The sequence below is a fragment of the Chironomus tepperi genome, unplaced genomic scaffold (assembly GCF_022539635.2).
Source record: "Chironomus tepperi strain 1889 unplaced genomic scaffold, CSIRO-AGI_Ctep_v1 contig_309, whole genome shotgun sequence".
NCBI classification, from domain to species: Eukaryota; Metazoa; Arthropoda; class Insecta; order Diptera; family Chironomidae; genus Chironomus; species Chironomus tepperi.
This window is the reverse complement of record NW_027226431.1, coordinates 267136-289562: the sequence shown is the minus strand read 5'-3', so window position 1 is coordinate 289562 and position 22427 is coordinate 267136. Positions and strand designations below refer to the sequence as shown.

General features: G+C 29.3%; 1 protein-coding gene across 12 annotated transcripts; it reads left to right on the top strand.

Annotated features, from left to right (window-relative positions):
* The first annotated feature begins 122 nt into the window (after positions 1-122).
* PIP5K59B (Phosphatidylinositol 4-phosphate 5-kinase 59B) lies at positions 123-17527 on the top strand. 12 transcript variants are annotated; one of them, XM_070643448.1, is made up of 16 exons: positions 123-423; positions 1206-1231; positions 1299-1478; positions 1661-1858; positions 2143-2804; positions 2888-2992; positions 3065-3197; positions 3589-3676; positions 6775-6837; positions 9631-9714; positions 10893-10940; positions 11567-11899; positions 13318-13483; positions 13580-13755; positions 14040-14137; positions 16965-17527. In XM_070643448.1, the coding sequence occupies exons 1-16, from the start codon at positions 306-308 to the stop codon at positions 17001-17003; spliced, it is 2517 nt and encodes an 838-aa protein (XP_070499549.1). In that variant the 5' UTR covers positions 123-305; the 3' UTR covers positions 17004-17527. The 12 variants fall into 12 exon arrangements, with proteins under 12 accessions (XP_070499549.1, XP_070499548.1, XP_070499547.1 ...); XM_070643447.1 differs by having other exon boundaries at positions 13580-13764; XM_070643446.1 differs by having other exon boundaries at positions 14040-17527.
* The last annotated feature ends 4900 nt before the right edge of the window (positions 17528-22427 follow it).

Sequence of the window (22427 nt, the reverse complement as noted above, 5' to 3'; positions counted from 1 at the left end):
CTTTCTGAACTACCTGATTTACAGCAAGCATGTAAAAATCAAACAAGTTTCGCATGGTTCGCATAAAAGTTTCTCAAAAAATTAACGGTTTTAAAAAATTCAAAAGTTGTTGCAGAAAGCGCTTTCTGGTGTTGTCATTAATAATCAATGAAAAAAATTGTAGTTTAAGAAAAAAATGAATATAATTGTGCTTTGAAGAGTTATGTTAAGGTTTATGTTGCATAAAGTTAATAGGCTATCTATTATCTAATCGCGAAAGTTGAAGTTCGCGAGTTAAATTAGTGAAATTGACGTGAAAAACACAAATGGCTACGACAGTGGAAAAAATTGATAAAATAGAAAAGATTCATGACGATATTTCTTCATCAAAGAATTCAGAACAAACAACAACAGCCCGTGAATCGGAAGCGACATCAGATTATGGTAAGAAGTGTCAGAAATTAAAATAAATTAATTGTGAAATTGACGTGCGAAAAGAATGTAATTTTATACGAACATTACAAAAAAATGCAAATTATGAATCAGACAATTTCAAAGGCCATTAAAACAGAGTATAGAGTATAGGAAGAAGAAAAAAACAACAAAAATATCATTCAATTTTCTCATGAAATACATATTAGCTATACATATATGTATGTTATGTGATGTTATATGAGTTGAAAAACTTACAATCCAATAAATCCTGGATTATTGAATTTTATGAGACATCCACAAGACTTTTTTCCTTTTTCACGCATATTCTCAGTCATAAAGAACATTTTTTTTGTGTAAAGGAATGAATGAATGAATTGGGACGAGAAAAAAAAGCGAGAATAAGAAGAAGTGCAGATTCTCCTGTGTATAGACATTTGAAAATAATAATTTAATAATATAGTAAGTGATGTAAAACAAATTTTCCACAATCTATTTTTAATTAATGGCCCAATTTGTTTTCAAAACATACAAAAAAAAATGTTTCAATTGATGCTTGATTTAAAGCATATTAAACTGTATAAACAACAGAGATGTAAAAAAAGAATAATGATAGAGCGAATTGGACTGTGCAATTTATGGAAGCTGAATGTGATAAGAGTATAATAGTGAATTATGTGATAAGATGCCAGTTATTACGTTTATAAATTCCTTTAGTGATTCATAGTTCGCATGTAATTGTTAAGTAATAAATATTTTAAATTAAAACTTTTTTTCTTTTGTGTTACTGACAGTGAGGACAGGAGGTGTTCAAAATGAGGTAAGTTGTACAAGTGCTCAATTCTCATGGGAAATTTATCAAAAATGGTATCTTAAAAATATCTTAGACAATGTCGGAAGGAACCAGAGGGAGCGCTATCAACAGCTCCATATCAAGAACGACAAAGTCGGCGGATAAAGAGAAGAAAATTGGACATCGGAGAGTTGGCGAGGATGGCGAGATTACGTATAAAAAGATCCAGACGAGTACCATTATGGGCTCTATTCAATTAGGAATACAGCATACAGTGAGTTAACAAATTGTTACACACAATAACCTTCACATTCACTTAGCACACTGTACATTTATATATTTTTTTTCAACGGATCGATAAAATCATGCTATTGATTTTTATTTTTCTGTGCATATTTCATTCTTTTTTACTTTTCTTTCTTTTTTCTCTCCTTTTTTTACACTTACATACAACAGGTCGGAAGTTTAGCCTCTAAACCTAAACGTGATTTATTAATGATGGACTTCTGGGAAATGGAAACAATTTCATTTCCACCCGAAGGAAGCAGCATGACACCTGCTCATCATTACAGCGAGTTTAGATTCAAAATTTATGCGCCTATCGCCTTCCGTTATTTTCGAGATTTATTCGGTATACAGCCAGATGATTTCATGGTACGTACATACTAATAATGCTGATGTGAGCACATTTTCCTCGTATGAATTTAATTGCAAATTTGAAGATCATAACGATTTTTATTTTGAAAAATTAACTGCTCTGGAAGTTCAAAAATTTAACGGTCAAAATTTATTTAAATATCAAGTTCAAAAATCATTTTGAATTCGCTAATTCAGTTGAAACAAAACGCAAAAAATAATCTTACTTGGAAAATTTCGCATGAGCAATACAATGTAAATAATAAATAATTCATGGCCATAAAAATTTATTTTATTTTTAGATGTCCATGTGTTCAGCTCCATTGCGAGAACTTTCAAATCCTGGCGCGTCAGGTTCCATATTTTACTTGACCGATGATGATGAGTTTATAATCAAAACAGTTCAGCATAAAGAAGGTGAATTCTTGCAGAAACTTCTTCCAGGCTATTATATGAATCTTAATCAAAATCCACGAACACTTTTACCAAAATTCTTTGGCTTATATTGTTATCAATGCAATAGTAAAAATGTCCGTCTTATTGCAATGAATAATTTGTTACCGTCTTCGATAAGGATGCATTTGAAATATGATTTAAAAGGATCTACTTATAAGCGTAAAGCGAATAAATCGGAACGTAATAAAAAATCTCCGACTTATAAGGATTTAGATTTCATGGAACATCATCCAAATGGTATAAGTTTAGAGGCCGATACGTATGCGGCTTTAATAAAAACAATTCAAAGGGATTGTCGAGTGCTTGAGTCATTTAAAATCATGGATTATTCGTTACTCGTTGGTGTTCATAATATGGATCAAGCTCAAAAAGAGAAGCAAGAAGAGATGAAAAATCGACATGCACGTAAAGAATCGCGTGGTGGTGATGAATCAGATTTAGAAGATGCTCCGGAAGCAGATCAAGCAATGCATGAAGACCGTGCTGGAACTTCATTAAATCGCACTAGGTAAGTACAAAAAAGTCTGTGTGCTTCAAATTCATTTTGCTCTTTTCATTAATTTTTTTCTGAGACAATGCTTATGTGTATAGTGCACTTCACAGATCTATTAATCGCCAACGTTTAGTAGCACATAGTACTGCAATGGAGAGTATTCAAGCAGAAAGTGAACCGATTGACGAGGAGGAAGATGTTCCGTAAGTTTTTCAATGTCGCTTATATGAATATTACATAAACATTTTATTTTTATCTAATTAATTACTTTACAGGCCCGGTGGCATTCCAGCAAGAAACGATAAAGGAGAACGATTGCTTTTATTCATTGGTATTATCGATATTTTACAATCATATCGATTAAAGAAGAAATTGGAACATACGTTTAAAAGTATCATTCACGATGGTGTAAGTAGAACCTTCTAGTCACTCAGCTGTGACAATCAACTTGATAAATGATTAAAAAATTCATGAGAAACTACTAGCATTCCGATGAACATTAAGAGTTTTATGGCAAGATTTATGAGCTATTTCCTATGACAAATTGGAGTTACTACATTGTAACGACTTTAAAATATTCAAATTTTAACGGGTTTCAAAAATTCAAAACTATCTTTTTGAAATTTGTTTTGATCTTGAACGGCTTAAAATCACGATTTTTCATTTTAGTAAGAAATAGAAATTGTAGTCACGTTTTAGCCGACAGAAGTGACTCATACAAGCAATTTATCATGGGAAAATGCTCCAAAAAATCCAATTCCATTTCTAATATAAATATTTTTTTGTCTCTACATTCTAGGATACCGTATCCGTACATCGTCCATCTTTCTATGCTCAACGTTTTCAAGATTTCATGGCCAAGACTGTATTTCGAAAAATTCCATCGCGTAAGTTTACATTATCAACACCACTGAAACAATCGATGGGTCATTTATGATGTTTTGTTTGTTTGATACGAAATTTCATTATCTCTGTATGATTTGATTTCTCAATCTTATTTTTCCTCATTTTTTTGATGATTGATATTTTTTCATTTCAATTTCTAATATATAATTTGAATCAGTTTAACGACGACAAACAAATTGTTAAAGATTTTTTCTGTTCTGTTTTATCGGTTTACACATTTTTTTAATTAATTTAGAAACGATGTACAACTCTAAATTTTTTTAAAATTACTATAAAGTAAGATTAAGGTTTTGTGGCATCACATTTGAAGACAAGAAAAACATTTATTGAAAAAAATTTATACAAACACACACAAAACATGTACAAAGCCTTAAAATGAGTAAATTTAACACAAACAAAACTATGATTGTGATTAAAGACACGGCATCTGTGCCTGTCTTGATATATTTTTTATAAGAAAATATGATAATATGAGGTATTTTTTTATTAAATTTATCATAATTAATTTTTATTAGTTAATTATTTGACTGGTCGTCTATAAAAAAAAAATTGGATGTCTATAAGTCGACGTATATATTGTATTTTTATTATTATTTTGAAGGAAAGCAGTTTATATATATTATATATATTTGTGGAAAGTCTCTAAGTGGTTAATTGTTGTGATATCTTTAAGATAAAATTACATTTTCGCATAAAACTGAAAAAAAAAATATTAATTAATTTTTGACCCCTTTTCAATTTAATTCCTTCATTTTATAGGAACTTAATTATCTTATAAAATGACATAAAAAATAGAAAATTTGAAAAAGAATCTTTTTCTTATATATTCATAACATATATTTTAATATATCCAAGATTTAACTTTTAATTTTATTATATCTTCTGTAAATTATTTTAATTTTCTATCTTTCTTCTACCCTACTGTTTGTCTATGGTCTCTATAATTACACAAATATGTCATAAAATGCAAGAAATTACATGATTTTAAAAAATGACAATTTCCACATTTCATTCCTACTTATTTTTATTATATACTGTAGCTTTTCTATGAAAAAATTCTCTTTCTATATACTATCTTGCTTATTCAATTAAGCATGAGAATTATTTACTATATATCATAATATGATGGAAATTACCTTAATGAAAGCATTGTTGCCTTCCTAGAATGTGTGACTTAAACTACTTATTTGAATTTTATGTACTCAATTCAAGAATTTTGACTGTTAAAGTTGCTTCTGAAAATTCCAAATTTGCCTAGACCAAGGCAATTGTTGATCAAATTACGAATAAGTCCTTTATTGGACATTTGACTTAAAAAAGTATCAAAATTGAGTTGCGTACATCCATTTAGTTAACAACATATCGCGGGATGTAATCAAAAATCAATCAAAATTCTGTTATTTTAAGTTCTTTTATCGTTTCTTCCCTCATAAATGACCCGAAAAAAAATATTTCAAACTTTTTGTTTTGTTCTCATTACGTGCCAATGACCTTGCCTTAATTCACCCATTATACTGATAATATTTGTTTATATTTTATTATTTTTGCTGCATACAAAACAAAAAGTATTTTTTTATTTTATTTTACTGTTTCTCATTAAGTTTAGTTTACTTATGTCATTCATGCATTCACAAGACATGGAAAAAAATATTGAATTTTATTGCGTATGACATGTTACAAGTAAAGAAACAAAATGAAGAAACCTTATTTACATTTACACACATTATTCCTGTATACCGTAAAGAAATTTATTTTAGCATATATTCCCATCAATATAATCCCATTCATATACAGAAATTAAAAAATGGCAAAAAGACTGAGTATAAATGATTCATACTTTACTGCTACCTTAGCTAATTTCACTTCTTACTTGCGGCTATTTAATAGGGAATGAATTACACTCACAGAAAAAATAAATAATTTATAGTTATTATTTACACCAAACCACACCCCTCGTGTACAATGTGGATATTAATGCTTAGTGAACAAATTGATTTGTCTTCCCAACTCAAAAATATACACTAAGTCAGGTGCGTAGCCAGAAAGGAAATTCTTTAAGGGTGTCTAGAAATTCAAACATGTCACATAGCTCAAGGTTCAGACACTGCAATGTATAGAACTGTACTTACTTTACTTTTGGAGTATCTGATCGGGTCTGACCCTTGACATAACTTTAGATTCTGAATTTTTAATAGTTTTAATTTGCAAACGTCTTGTTTGAAAAGTGGTTTAGGAGACAGTCAGTAATGACGTCTAGCATTAGAGAGCTTTTAAAGTCTGGGTATATCGAAGGGGGTATATGAAGAAGTATAATAATTTAAGTTTGTTGATACAAAGGCTCAATTTTGAATGATTTCCTGGAATTTTGAAAGAATTACACTTAAAAGATTTAAATAATCAATTCGTCAGTATGACAGCTTATGAGTCAGAACTCAGAGTAGTATAATGCGGTGGATCCAATGTGAATCACATTTTTCACTATAAAAATTGTTTGTCACGAAATAGTCAGGACAAGATCGCATCTAAAAAGTTATACGGTGATGTAGCTTTGCATTTGTGGATACGGTGTGCAGTTCTTGGAAGTCTTAAAAATTTTTTTTGATGAAATATCAAACTTGTTGAAATATATTTTTCAAATTAAATAATTGTAAAAAAGCTCAATCGTGAATATTCTGGCTACGCTCCTGCACCAAACATTATTTGACACACTTCCTCATGTATATTTTATTTTACGAATCCTTATGATTTCATTCATACCTACATATTATTTTTCTTTTATCAATGAAATAAACCCATTTATCGCTCATTATACAGAAGAAAAATTGAAAAAGGGCACAAAAAGAACTAGCAATTTTGATCAATTCATTTCTTTTCTCTTTTTTCTTCATATTTTTTCTTTTTTTCCTATTCTTCATCCTCGGATCATTGTTATGTAATTTACAAACAAAAAAACTATTAATTTGAACAAAAAAAAATTACCAACATGAAAATATCTTTTTTTTTATTAAATCATTTCATTGCCTCATGAATTTTTTAAAATATCTGAAAAATTTGAAATATGTAAAAAATATTAATTTAGTGGATCTTCCCGAAATCAAAGGGCAACATCGTAAATTTCGTACTTTGGTGACTAGCTATATAGGTAAAGTCTGGAAATCTATTTTCATACCTTTTTTTTAAAAACAAAATTCGAAATGCTTGTAATTTCGAGAATTTTATATTCTTTTTACTTTTTAATTACAATTTTAAAGTACAGATGAACTTACTCATTATTCTTTTTATGAATTAAAATGCACGATTTTTTACTTCATTTTTGATTCCTATTTCTATTTTTAATTAATTTTTAATTTCCGTTTTTGAAAAATTTTATATCCAAAAAAATTTATTTTTTATGTTCAAAAAATTGTCCTTTTGGATAACTTCCAAAAAAACTATTCATGATTGAATTTGCACGACTTTTTGAAATTGAAATTGAAAATTTTTAAAGGATTTTTTTTTTAATTAAGTGTGCAACACGTGGCTTGACATAAATTATTGATGTCATATGCATGTGATTTTTATTGAATTGTTATAAAAAATTTAAGGTTAAGAACAAGTGAAGAACTCGACATTGAGTTGATTCTGACCTTAATAATGAGTGTAGAAGGTTCTTTGACTTTGAAAGTCAATGCGATTTTCATTGTTTGGAGAATTCAATTTCACACTTCAGATAACGTTTTATTAGAGTTATTAATGTTGAGACATTAAATTTACGGAAACCGTTTAATTTATGAATTATTAGAATTCACATTTAGAAGTTTTAACCTGTAAATACTCTGAATTTTAACACATTTTGTTGTGAGTCATCCTTTGACTTGCAATAAAATTGAAAATAATGGTTTAATCTAATCCAACAGTTGTTTTGGAAATTATCTCGCAAATGTCAATGTTCTTGCTAATCTTAAAATTCACTTGAACCAATTTGAACTTGAAATATCTAAAAATTCCCCTTCATTTTCACGGTATTGATAAAGCATTATGGAGAGCTTATTGAATTAAGCTATCTCTTAGACGTAATCCTGACTCAAGTTCTTTATTGAATTTGACGTCAATATAGATTTCCTGAATCATCCACACGAATATCAACTCGTAATCAACAACACATAAATTGGGTAGTTTCAAAACCATTCAATCATGAAATAGTTTGGATTCATTCGTGAATAGTTTAAAATTAAATTTAATTAGAAAAACAAAAAATGATTAAATTTATGATTTTTAAACAAAAATTAGTTTTCTTGCATGCTGCAAAATACCTTTTTTTAATTCACAAATATTTATATTAAAAGAATCAAATCAAATGAGATGATCAATATAAGAAAAAGAATTGTAAATATTTAAAAGGAAAAAAAAAATACATTAAAAAAAATCAGTGAAAAACATTGTTGTAGATTTTAATAAGCATGTCAAAAGCAATTTTAATATAAATTTTTATTTTTCACTTTCTAGTTTATGATTTTATTTCTCAGTAAATTGCACAATTATACTTCTTTTCGTTTTGTGTATAATTTAACATTTCCTTCAGCAAAAAAATAAAAACTTCTATTTTTTGCCTGCACTCTTCACCACAACATTATTATAATATGTAGTCATAATAATTGTAAATGTTCTTCCCACTTGTTGAGAATGCTAAGTTGTTTTTATGTCTATATCATTATTATGAACAAACCTCATTGCTTATTTCCGAGCATATAATTTTTTTATTAGTTCTTAAAAAATAAACATGCACTGTGAATTGCACAGAGAAAGTGAAAAAATAATAAGGACTTGATTTTTAGTTTAGTTTTGAATTTGATTTTGTTTATTTTACGGTCGTTTGAGATGAAATCCTGGATGAAATTATGAGCTTAAAAATTAAATTTTGCAATAAAAATTCGTTAAATTTTGAAAAAAAAAAATTGGCAAAAACTTCAAAAAATGTCGTTAAAAATTGAAATTGTTTAAAAATTCATCGTTTAAAATTGAAAAGTTCCCAGAACGTCCAACTTTTCGAAGAAAAATTTTGGAAAAAGTTTGAAAAAATTTATTAAAGTTTCAAAAAAGAAATTTGAAAAATTTTCAAAGAAATTGAAAAAATCTTCATTTTCAAAAATTGCCAATTAGACAAATAAAAATCCTTTCCTTCAAACGATCGTAGCATGACTTTATGATTTTTATGAAGTGTTTTATTTGATTTCCAAATACACAGCATAAGTTTGTTTGTTAGTTTGTTGATGTACGCGAGAGTAAAAAAAGAAAAATGTTTTTTAATTTTATATCAAGTGGAATTTGAGTTTGTGGCTTTTTTTTCTGAGAGATGATTAATGTTCTTTTATGGAAGAATTATACACCAATTCATCATCATTCTTTTTTGTGCACGGAACATTTTATTTTTGATGCTTCATCATAATTTTTTTTTGATTGAGCATAAACATTTTTTTATGTTGAAAAAGAAAATTCCTTTTTTTTTGTTTTCAAGGTGAGAATTTTAATCGTTGGAAAAATTAATTTAATTGTAGTAGATATTGTGTTAAGTAGATAGCTTCGCTTCTCTTCACTTTTTTATCTATTTCTAGTCCTACATTTCTCAAAATATTTCTCTGTCACTATATCTTATAATTTTCTTTGTTCTTAATACGCTAATATTCATTTCACTTTATAATTTCCTATCAATTTTGTTATGCGACTCAACATGAAAATGTAAATTGATACACCAAGTCGCCGCTTAGAAAAAAAAATTTAAATTAAAAAAGTTCATAAATTATTTGATAGAATTTATCAATGTTTTGTGTCATATATGTAGATTAATTAATTTGTTTATGAAACATTTCAATAATACCTAATTCATATTAAAATCAATTGTGATAAAATTTCAACATTTTTTAATCTTTTTTCTTTCTTCTCGTTTACAATTTTACAGCTCTCAAACATTCACCGTCAAAACGGAAAAGCTTATCAAAGGTCGCGCATCAAAGATCAACTGAATCTGAGGCTGATAGTCATGGTAAGTACATTATTTAAAACTTTTTTTTGTCTTCATTTTTAATGCATTCATGTGCAAAAGCTGCAAATTAAGCACAAAATATTCTCTTATGATTTTATCTGTGCATGTAATGGAAATATTCGTTAAAAATTGGGTTGGATTGGATTATTGGATATGGGAGTATGACAAAAATAAGTTTGGAGTCATGAATATTACTGAAAGTTTTAACAATTTTCAATTTTTCACTTAATTGAAGAAAATTGGATAAAAATTGTTTTTAGGCATAGCAAATATTATTAAAGTGTCGAGTTCAAGAATATTCAAAGGAGCATCCCAATTTCTAGATCAATTGACCGAAAACCAATGCAGGAATGTATTCCAATTGAAAATAATTTTCAAATACGTCAATTCCCACATTCTTGCTTTATTTGGCTACTCTAGAGTCCTTAAGAGACTGGGATTACTTAGCATTTATTCCCTAGATAACCGATATTATTGCTTAACAAATTGATTTTACTTACTTTTGTGGCCGACAGATCAGTGGTTTCTATAGTTGACTGCCTTCTGCAATAACCAAGTGCCACATTTTCTCGGTCAACAGTCTTTTAAAACGAGTTTAATCAACAATTCGAACTGATTGATTGAATTGATTTTAATTTTTTGCCAAAAAACCGCAATTTCGATCAAAATCTACCTTTTGATAAAAGCAATTTTATTTCATTAATCAAGTCATTTTTAATAAAAGTTTAAGTCCGACAATTAAATTTGTAAGCTTCAATTCAATTTTAATCATATTTTTTAGGAATATTTGAATAAAATTCCTTTAATTTCTTCCTAGTGAGAAGACAAAGAGTTCGATTTGAAATATTTGAGAAGAAGCCAAACTTCCCTAAAAAATCCACTCAAATTATGAAATGTTAGTATTCTTAACTATATAAAAATCAGCTTAAATCAAAGAAATTCAGTTAAAAATTAACGAAATTTTTCAACGGCCATCTATGCACGTAAAAATAATGCTTTTAAGCATGAAAAATGCAAACTTTGCCTACTCCCTACCTCCCATAACTTTTGCAACTCAATTATCGTTATCCACAAAAAATTACATTGATGCAGAAATAAGTCACCAGCAAGCAAAGCTTTCAATTAAACTTTTTACAAAATTTTTCTGTTTATTCCCATTTTTTTGTGCACATAAATAGCGGCAAGCAGCTCGCATAATCAGCCTCACAGTAGCTCTTCGAAAGCAGGTTGGTAGCTTTTAAAATATAGATGAGAAATTTTTTTATATTTTAGCTTTAACATTCTTCCTTCCTCTTTTTTTTCTTACACGGAATTATATATCTATATAAAAAAAAACCTCAACAACAACAACACTCATTACCCTCATTATGATTTTATTTTATTTATTATATGACTTTTGTTTCTTGTTTCTCTTTTGTGCGATACATGAAATTTTTATAATTTTTTATGTGGCTTTTTGCAAAAAAAATATACAAAATAACAAATTTTCTGGAATCTTTTGCTCGTTGCTGTTATTTTTTTGTATGATTTCGTTTCTGTTTAACATTTTCACATATCTACGTACATTTTTATTGTTTCGTATTTATGTTGTGTTGTGAATCTTATGCCTTATCTTTTTTTGTATACCTGAAAAAACAACAAATTTGATGAATTTATTTCTTGAAAAAATACAAAAAAAAAAAAAAAAAATTATTATGATTGCATTTTATAAAAAAAAGTTTCTCGTTTCTTCTCATTTTTACTGCATCCATTCACCAAATAACTGGAAATTATGATCATCAAAAAAATACTTTAATCATAAATTAATCTGATAAAAAAACAATTCCTTAAAAAAAAACACAAATAATTAAAGCATCAGGATCGGTCAACATGCAATTGATTCGTGCAATCAATAAAGCCAATAAGAGCAATAATAACTATAACAATAATAATAATAGTAATAATCAGACGTCCTCCTCGAATAACGTCACAACAACAAATAGTAAGGTTGTAATTGTTGCACCGCCAACAGCAGCTGAAAAGAGTCAATCACTTAATGTCAGCCAAAATGCCAATTCGTCAAGTGGTGCTGTTGTAACTCCAGTCAGTCCCAGTACATCGTTACCGCCATTAAAAAAGCGAACGTCAATTGTAAAACAATCTGTGCCACCTCCTGTACCGCCTCGTGGTTCACCTCGATCAAAAAGTAAAAAATCATTCATAAATTCATATAATTTATATAATCGCACTAGTAATAGATGTCATAAAATTGATAGTGATAAATTAAAGACTTTAGAAGAAATGGGTGCTGTAAGTGGCACACAAAAGGTTAAAAAATGGCTTGAATCTGTTGAAATTCCTGACAATGTCTCAACACCGGATGATGATGCCGCAAATTGTCAGGAATTTAAATTTAAAAGTGTCAAACGTCTCATTGATTCATTCACAACGAACGATGGATGTTCGATTAAAAAGCCAGTTGTGAATAAAGGAAGAAATAGAAGAATCTCGGATAGTAGTTTAGTTAAAGCTCGTGTTGAAAATTATAATTCCCTTGATCGTTATGCAATAGCTAAACAGAATATAAAAGCTCAGTCACCGTACATAAATGAGACAGATTCAGGAATTGAAAGCTCGATTAAGGTGTCTGACAAGCTTTTGTCGTCAGCCAAAAAAGATAAAATCGTTCATCATCAATTCAGTCGTGATGGTGAATTTGTTTAAATTATTTTTAATGTGTGGACACTCTGGATTCAAGTCATCTTTTTGACGTTGAAGTTTGAATCAATTTTTGAATAACCTAATAGCTAGTTGTGTGCCGTGATAGCTTCACATAATGCTAAATGCACTAAATATTCATTTTTCATCAACGGTTGAGGTTAAGGATAAGAAAAGCATTTAAAGTTGAGGATTTCCATAACAAATAAGGGATGTCGATGACAAAACGCTGTCTTAATCGGATGTCCAGGATTTACATCAATGGCTTGGATCTATGATCATGCTGAGAATTCAACAAGTCCAGAGAAACACTATCTTATGCGTCGTTGCTTTGTATAGTTCCATTTCCCCCAAATCAATGCCTTCCTATTGCTTAGTATGAATTTATGCAAAATCAGTGCTGATTCTCTTTCTTATTCTATCAGCATGTAAAGATTTGTGCTTTTATCCATAACCCTTAAAATTCGCTTCTATGGAATGATATTAAAGAGTGTCCACAACTAGCCTTAAGTGCTTTTAACAGAGATTATTTATTTTTCGATAGAATTTTTTTTTTTAAATTTAAGATTTTAATGTCGAGTGCTAATTTATTTGCTGAATTCTTTTTTTTTGGTCCATGTGAATAAACAAATGAGAAAAAAAGCTTAAATGACAGACAAAAAAAAAGTTTGTTGGCAGTGCCACTCTAGTTGTCAATTATGGCCAATTTTCACTAGTAATATTGTTCTACTTCTATCTCATTCAGTCACTATATCTGTAATTCTCTAACTCATATCATCTCTCTTATTGCTTTAATGTACTTTTCACTTCTCTACTCTTTTTTTATCTCTCTCTCACACTTACATTTTTCATTTGAATCATGTGTAATTCATAAACGCTCCACATGTGTCTATTCTTTATCGCTAGGCTCTGCCCCATCATGCTCATCAACGCCACCACCCGCATTTGACGATATCAGCGAGCATGGAGTTTATAACAATCAAACGAAAAATTTAAGCAATGACTATAGAAGTTCTAGTGATAAGAGACTAAATTCGCCTCGCAGTACGAGTTATCGTGAAGATTCCGTTAGGTATGAATAGAGACAGTGGATTAATTAACCTTAATATGCTTGCTTAATTGAATTTAATTAACACACAAATTTATCTTTTTTACTTGCGGCTGTTAGTATATCAGACATTCGTTTAGAAACACAATTAGCTAAGGACTCGACTTCATCAAATAATAGTAATTATGGCTCTAGAGGAGCACTTGCATGGACTCCACCAACATCAATGGAGGGTTCAACTCCAACATGGACGGAAGGCACACCGAGTTTTACAGAATCAAGCTCTAGTGAAAATGGTGAAATTGGTAAGGGGTTAATCACTAATGACGTTCAATAATTGACGGTGGAGGGAGGTTATAATATTTATTTTAAGTTAATCTCCTATAGTTTAGTGTACATAGACTTATTTTTTCTTGTATTAGGGACCAAATTATAAATCCAGATATCCACAAAAATCACCAAATAATATGAAGGTGCGGGTCAAATTTGACGTCATTTGTGAAGAACCTCAGAAAAAAAATCATTTCATCATAAAAACAATTATAGTTATTTAAATTATTTTTTGACCTAAATCATTTAGAATTGTCTGGTTCCTCATCACCTCTCAATCATTCATCAATGTCAGATAAGCACAAGCCAACTGTTGAGAAAGCCCTTAACTCCCTTACATCCGAAATGGTGAGAGTCTGTTATACTGATGCTAAAAGTATTAGAATTCTTTACAAATCCCAAGATTTATAAGAACAATAAAACACAACCACCATCATACACACACATACACACGCATGTATGAAACTTGTATAGAAAAAAAACAAAGATAAAAGATGTTTAAAAAAAAGAAAACTTTTTCCTAGAAAAAAAAATACAAATATTTTAATTAAAACAAATACACGCGTACATTGTTGAAGACCTTTACAACTCATTATCTCTTGTGTTTTTTACGATCCTTCAATGTAACTTTTTTTTATGCTTTTATTTTTTTTTTGTTATTCAACTTATTTTTGTATAATGTCAGGAACATGTATAGTAATTTTTATTATTCTTATTTTTTTTTGTTAAAATATCCACGAAAATGATCCTATAATCATATAGCCTTAAAAAGAAAATTTCTCGAAAATTTGCATCTTGATAACGACATTCGAGCATAAAAAAAAATATATTTTTTTTGTGAATAAAGTTGATGAGACTTTCTTATCAGATTGACGATTCAATGCTATTTGACCCCCTAACAAATGTTGTAAGATCTTCAAAATGCTTTTAGAATACGTGCAATTTTCATTTCCATTTAAATTTTTTTTTATTTTGTTTGTGTCTTGTGGTGCCTTAATCGAATTTAACGTTATCTTTCATCGGTGAGGATAATAATTGACTCTGCAGTCTATTTGTCATGATGAGAAATCAATATTATTGCCAGAAATTGGCTTGAGAGTGGGTAGAAAATGATAGAAATGTGAGCCAAGAAGAATTGTTTGTGACGAATTTAAGCAGTTAATTTTAATTTTTTTTTTTGCTGAAAATTGTTTTTATTTTGCGGTTAGTTTTAGTCGCGTCGAGATGATATTATAAAAAATTATGCAAAAAAAAAAATTTAATTGGTTCCATCTTCCTAAAAGTATCAATTTCTTCCTTTAATGGGATTCGAACCCACGGCTTATTACTAAATCTATCTAGAATATTTTGATTATTTAAATACTTGTTAAATCAGTTGACAAAATGTCAATTTGAACTATTCAATTTGGTTTATAAAATTCCCAGTTTAATCATGACAAATTCAAGCGCAGATCACAATCATTATTTTTAACCCAACATATATGCACCTACTTAGCTATGAGAAAAATTATTATAAACTGAAGAGGAACATTTATTATTAGGTTAGCAAAGAAATAGACTATTATGTTTATCATTTAATATCTTTAAAAAAAACGTTTAGAATTTTTCTATGATATTTCATGCTTAAAATTGAAGCAAATGAGTAAAAATCATCAATAAGAAAGTCATTCCACTAATGATTCTACACAATATGTACTGGAACAATTAAATAATTACATTAGTTTATATAATTTACATAAATATTGTAAAAAGATTAGTTTTTTTTTGTATAATTTTACAACAAAATGGATTTGAGTCTGTCTGTAAAAATATGCTTTTTTTTATTATTTTTATGTAATTTGCAATTTTTAACGCCATTTATCAATAAAGTTAAAAGTGGTTTTAAAAAATCTCGTTAAAAATTGATCAGTTTTGTGAGAAGAAAATAGTAATAATTTCAGAATTGGACTCAAATAATGATCTTATTAATGTTACATTTTTGCGTATGTCTTTATTATTTATATAGACCGAATAATGTTATTTTTATGTAATGATTAGAACAACTAACAAAACTGAAAAATATACAGTTATGACACATTTCTTTTGTTTCTTTTGAATTAAAAAAATTTACTTTTTCTCTTTGTGTAATGTTAATCCATACACATTTGAACAATCAAAAGGTTTACTAAGCCTACCTACCCTTTAAATATATTCTATTATGTATATCTATCTGATTGCATGATAATTAGTACCTTTCATTACTAACCGATACATCTACCCTTAAAATATATTCTATAATATTATAATTTTTACACTCTCATAATGATTATTACAATGGAAATATATATCGCAGCAAAATTTTTTCTCTCTTTAATGTTGTTTGTCGAAGGGGGTGAAGTCTTTTGTAAAATAATTGGAAAAATGATGGAAAATTTAGTGTTGCATTTTTTGTTCATGATTAATTCCGATAATGAGTGTTTGAATCAAAGTGAAGTAATTTACCGTGAGATTTTTAGATGTTTTATGGAAATTTAAAGGGTTTTAATTGTGGAAATTGAACAAATGAGGTTAGTTCATACTTTTCGTACAGTTTGAGATTTTCTTATTTTCTCGAAAATAAAGTATATCAAAAAATATTCAAAAAAAAAAAAGGATTTTTTCATATATTCAAAACAATTTTTGCATTCTATATTTGAAAGGATTCGAACCTATGTCAGCTTTAGCTTCTTATTTCTTGAGTATTTTAGAGGTTTTGACTATATGAGCAATTAATAATCTATACTTATTTTGGCTTCTACTGAAACATATACAAAAAGCTTGCTTTCAATTATAATTTTTTGAACAAACCAATTTTTTTGAAATTAAAATCAACTTTTCTTTGATTCAAACACAGCAACAGACTTTGGTTATGAATCGAGCAAAAATCACTCAAATTATAATTTCTGAATATTACTATTGCTGAACTCTAGTCATAATTTAGATGTCAATATAAATTGGTGCATTTTCGGCTAGAAAATGTGCTTTAATTTCCCAAAATATTTGTTCAACATTATTTTTTCAATTATTATCAAAAGACTTTATTCCTTTCGATTTTTCCCAAAAATTTTGAATCAAACTTACCTTAAAAATTAACATTTTCTTCTTCTCTTTGTTCTCTATTGTGCTTACCAAAAAAATACAAAATCCAATCGTTCAGGAAAATTTGCGGTACCAAGTTGATTATGATTATAATTAACTCCTACGCGTTCATTCATTTGTTCATCATACACGTTACACATTGTATATTATTGGATCCAAAAAAAATATCCTAATTGCTAACTTAATCCTGGTATATAAAGAATAAAAAGAAGCGAAAAACAATTGTGATTTCCTTCTCCAAAAAATCCCTTAACCATATTTAAATAATGCGCATTATATATACATCTATATATAGTTATATATTTCTTTTTTTCCATTAAATTCATTCAACTAAAAATGAATAAAAAAGTATTTAAATCGTTCTACAAAAAAAAATCATAAAAATCAAATCATTATTAAAGACATATTTAAATGAAACAAATAAAAAACATAAAAAAATCTTTAAATGAAATATAACTAAACAATAACTGAGGATGAAAATGATAAAATACCATTGCGAAAAAAATTTAGGCTAATGAAACAAATTATTTATTGATTAAATTGCAGTTGATAATTAATGTTGGTTGATAAAATACGACATAACAGTGATGGGAAAAAAATAATAAAAATGAAAAAAATTGAAATAAATTTGAAGTTTTATTTTTGAACTTTATATTTAAAAACAGATTTCAGAATGAAGTTTATTGTTTTGTGGATAATTAAAGGTTATCAGTGTAATGAATATTTAGACAGTGTTGCTGGCCTGGTCACTCTTAAATGGTTTCTTTACAATTTTCGAGGAACTGAATTACTGCATTGTCGTGTTAATTAAGAGGCCCGTTAAAGATGGAAAATTGCTATAATGTCTACTCATGGAAGTTCTTCATGCGACAACTCTGTACTTGGAATCGGTTGCTCCTGAGCGAGAGCATGTGGTACTATAGATCCAGCTTCAGGCGTCGTTTAAAGAAGAAACTACAACCCCATAGACTACCCGAGCGATACAATAAAACATGAAGATTAGAGTCCGTTGAAGACCAAAAGGCACTACGATCTACTATATGTTGTACCATGAGCAATACAATACAGCGAACCTCTTAGTTTCTCACCGTAAAAATGAGTCGTCATCGGGAGTCAAGGCGTCGTCAAGGAATCTTCGCATACTAACGTTAATATGGTGACGTACCGATGTCATAGCAAACACGTTATGCTGTTCCAGAAAACTTCAAATTTACCCGACAAACAGTCAACTCTTCAATTAATAAAGGTCGGAATAGTAGATAGTGTCACACTTAGTCGGGTAAGATCTCAAATATCAACGATGATGTTAACCTCACAGTAATTGCTGTGGGGGAAAATCCTCAAAGATCTTCTTCTTCAGTTTATTATTTTTATATTTTAGATGCTTAGATAACTAACAATTTTTAGGTCAACAAGAATATTCTCTCCAATTACGCTACAGTGATATAGAATTGAATGAAAAATTTTCAGGTAGATATTTTATACTTTATGGAAAAATAATTTTCTTTTGCCATAGAATATCATCCGCACTCAAGTGCTCACTTCAGATATTTCCAAGAACGAGTTTATTGATTTCAACGTAAATGCACATAAACAGATTAATTGAATTAGTTCATTTAATTGGAAATAAATATTGATGTGAGTTGTATTGCTTACATCATAGATGTTTATAATTTTTTGGGTGTGTCAATTCAAGTAAAAATTTCGTAGTAAAAGATCAAAGGGAATTATTTTTAGAAATTCAAGCATAAAGTACGTCGATAGTTGGAAGGGTTGAATCTGATTACGATGAAAATATTTTTAGAAGATTCTAGTATGGAAAGGAACAGCTAATAATCATCATTTGAGGAAAAAGTTACCCAAAAATGAAAGTAAGTCTTATTAAAGCTGAAATTTTAAACAGAAAGTTCCACCGACTCAAGTTACAAGTGTAAATACAAAACTATAATAACATCATCAAACTCAGTATAAATTACATACTATCCAGAAGTAATTAACAGCAATGACTTGACAATAGCTACGATATGTAGGTAAATGGGAAAATTAATAACCACTACATGAAGAATGTTTAAGTTATAAGTCGAGGAGTATAAGGAAGTGCTTGTCAGAAAATTCTCAATTTCTTCATTCTCATTCCTTGACCAGTTGCCTTGTCAATAAATGTTTGGTCATCTTGGTAATCAGAACAAAAATTAAAGCTGCTTTTAACCTGGAGCGATGTTAAATTTTAAGGAATCTTAAAGCATATTTAGAGAATGTTGGAGATGTTTTGTGTCGGACTCAATTAAGATTAAGAAGCGTAGCAAAGGTACATAGATGTGGAATGCTATTTATAAGGAAAGGATTAGTTACTTAGCTAGCCTTATATTGTGATCTATGGCCTTGAAAAGAATTGAAACAAAGGAGACACGAAAACGACGACGACCAGAACTGGCCTTGAAAAGAATTACAGCACGTGGTCCTTAATCTTTGAGCTCTTGACAATTTCCAAACATCAAAAGCAGGTGAACGATCTAGTCAAAACAAAACACGGAGTCAACTTTACAAACAAAATTTGAACAAATCGACTATGAGCTCTGAAGCCAATAAAAAGTGAAAGGTTCGGCCAAAAAGTTGCAAAATCTACATGAGTCAACATGGATTGTAGTCACCAAAGAATCAACGTAATTTACTGGAATGCTAACAGCCTTGCAGATAAGATGTTAGCATTTCTCGAAAAACGTAATATCGGAAACATTCCTAAAACCAAACTCCAAAGTAGACTCGCATTCATCGATTTGATCGCATTGATAGACCAAAAGGTGGTGTTGCGATCTAATAGAATGCATCGGAATTCTTCATGAACGAATGTATAGGATAGACGATCATCTACGGATGACAAAAATCAGAGGAAACGGTCTGAATGCAAAACATTTGAATTCAACGTTTCTGATTCACCAACGTATTATCCAGAAGATCCGACGAAATCTGTATCAACAATCGAAATTCCAGTCTGAACAAAGAACTGAAATTTGCATTTTCAATCAGGACATCCAAAGTTGACAGAACAGACTTTACAGATCAGAGAAATGCAACTGGAAAAAATTCAAATCGTATATAACTCGTCGCATCGAAGACAGCACTCTGGAAAACCCATGCAACACATTAGAGGAGATAGAACATCATAAAAGATTCTCAGAACTCATCATGGATTCCAGAAACAAAACTGTGAAGTTTTGAATCGACAAAGCTCACACCAGAAATCAAAGACTTAATCAGAGTCTTCGACGAAGGCAACGTAGCTGTTAAGGAACTCAAAAATACAAACTGGAATAAGCGGCTTAAACCAAACATTCATTCAAAATCGACAGTTGATTGATGTCAATCACTAATAAGGAAAAAGCCAGCGTTTGGTAAAAATCCACTTGAGGACAACAACAGAAGGAAGTAGACAACGCATGAAGGAAGCATTGGAAGGAGAAAATAGTGACTGCACAGAACTTACAAATGAGGAAATCTCATACATTGTAAGAAATCATTTCAAAGGAAAGTAATCCCGATCCCAAAACCTAAAGCTAGAGAGTCTGAATAGAATAAACGAGATGAGCTCAACAGTGTCCTCACCAACTCATCAAAATCAGACAGCAGGAAGAAATCAACAGGAATGATCAGATGTGGACATTTGACAGAGTCTGGCATAACGGACTCTTGTTTAAAATGATCAATATTTGTGTAAAAATATCACAGTACCACAGGAATTCAATATTGTATACTACATCTAAAGTATAGAACTTCCAAGAGACAACATCTTCCTCAACGTTCTCAAACTACTTTTGTCTAAAAAACTGAAGTCTTTCTTGTTCTCAAATAAAATTTCATCAAACTAATCTCATACAGTGCTAAATAACACTTGCAAAATCAAAAACTATAGTGATCGAAGGCGATTCAGAATCCTTAAAAATTTAAATACAAATAAAATGTAAAACTTTGTACATAATTAAGTTAAAAATTTAATGCAGCAAATGACAAAAATTTTTAAGATTTTTCTAGTATAGATGAGCTGTGTCCAACATCTGTTCAAACTACTTTTGTCTGTGAATCTTTCTAAATAAAATTTCATCTAATCTCATACAGTGCTAACCATAACACTTGCTTATTAAGCAGCAAATGACAAAAAGTATCACAGAGCAAAGACAATCTTCAACGAACAGTAAATGCGACAATATTCTACAGGATGAAAAAACTTTACTCGTCAAATGGCCACACAGCTGTGTCACAGATTGTGAATTAGTAGTTCAACTGGTAATGTCACAAAACTAATTGTAGGTAAGTGGAAAATTCAACCCTAAAAAAACTGAAATCATACTCATAATCATTTGCTTAACGCTTTCGAATTTGAATAATTGCCGAGCATAATTGTCGTAAATTTAACTATAACTGAACAAATATGCTAATGTCCTGAAAAAAGAATTTCCAAAATGAATAATAAATATTTGAGTAAAAATGCTAGACCAAATACATAGATATAATAATCTTTTTTTTTATTATTTTTTTCTCTTTTTTTCTTTCATTTTTTTTTTGTTAATTTTTCGCTATACACATAATAAACTGGATTAAGGACAATGAATAATTTTTCTTACTGTGTTATATGATTTTTTTTTTCAATACAATTCACTTTTAATTGAAAAATGAAATTTCTTCCAATTATTTTGGTTTCTTTTATCATCTCATAATTATTAATTAATTTAATTTTCTTGCTCATAAACATGGATATAATATAAAAGGGTGTTGAAATTCTAAGAAAAAAAATATATATGTTGAATAAGTGTTATGTGATGTGTAAATGTGTTTGTCTCGTGTAAATACGTGATTATGTAAGTCATGTAATTCAGTAAGTGCCTAACAACTTTTTTAGCAATTGAATGTGAAAATTGGAAAATTATTAGGCATTAAGGAGCGCTAAATATACTTTTTTGTCATCTTTATTCTCTTTCTTAATATTATTATCTCTTGAAATTGAGCTGATGATGCTGTGGGATTTGAAATATGTACCTTTGATGCATTATCATGATATTGAGTTTCTTTTGTATATTGTTCAAAATTCAGCATCATCAGAGCAATTTCTGAAAGTTATTGGAGCTATTTGAGATGAACTGAAATCAGGTCTAGTTGTTGGATATCTGAGTCTAGGTGTTGAAGCCTTCCATTTGTCCATGACACGCACTAAAGGGAACAACCTTAGCTACATATGCACATTGTCTATCCTTTTACACTAGTTGACTATACTCAAATCAACATAATTGATTATACTCAACTTTGTCAGCATACTCATGAGCATGCTACTTGCCAATTCGAGTTAAGAGGACCAATTGTCTAGTGACAATCTTAATCTGAGCATTGTGCGGATTCTTGTCATATTGACAACACTCTAAGCAATGTTTGAGAGATCAACCTCGGATGGGAATCGAACACTCGTCTTCTTCTTAAAAGAGAAGATTACACATATTCGGTATACGGTCTTACTATTGCACTAGCAAATTCT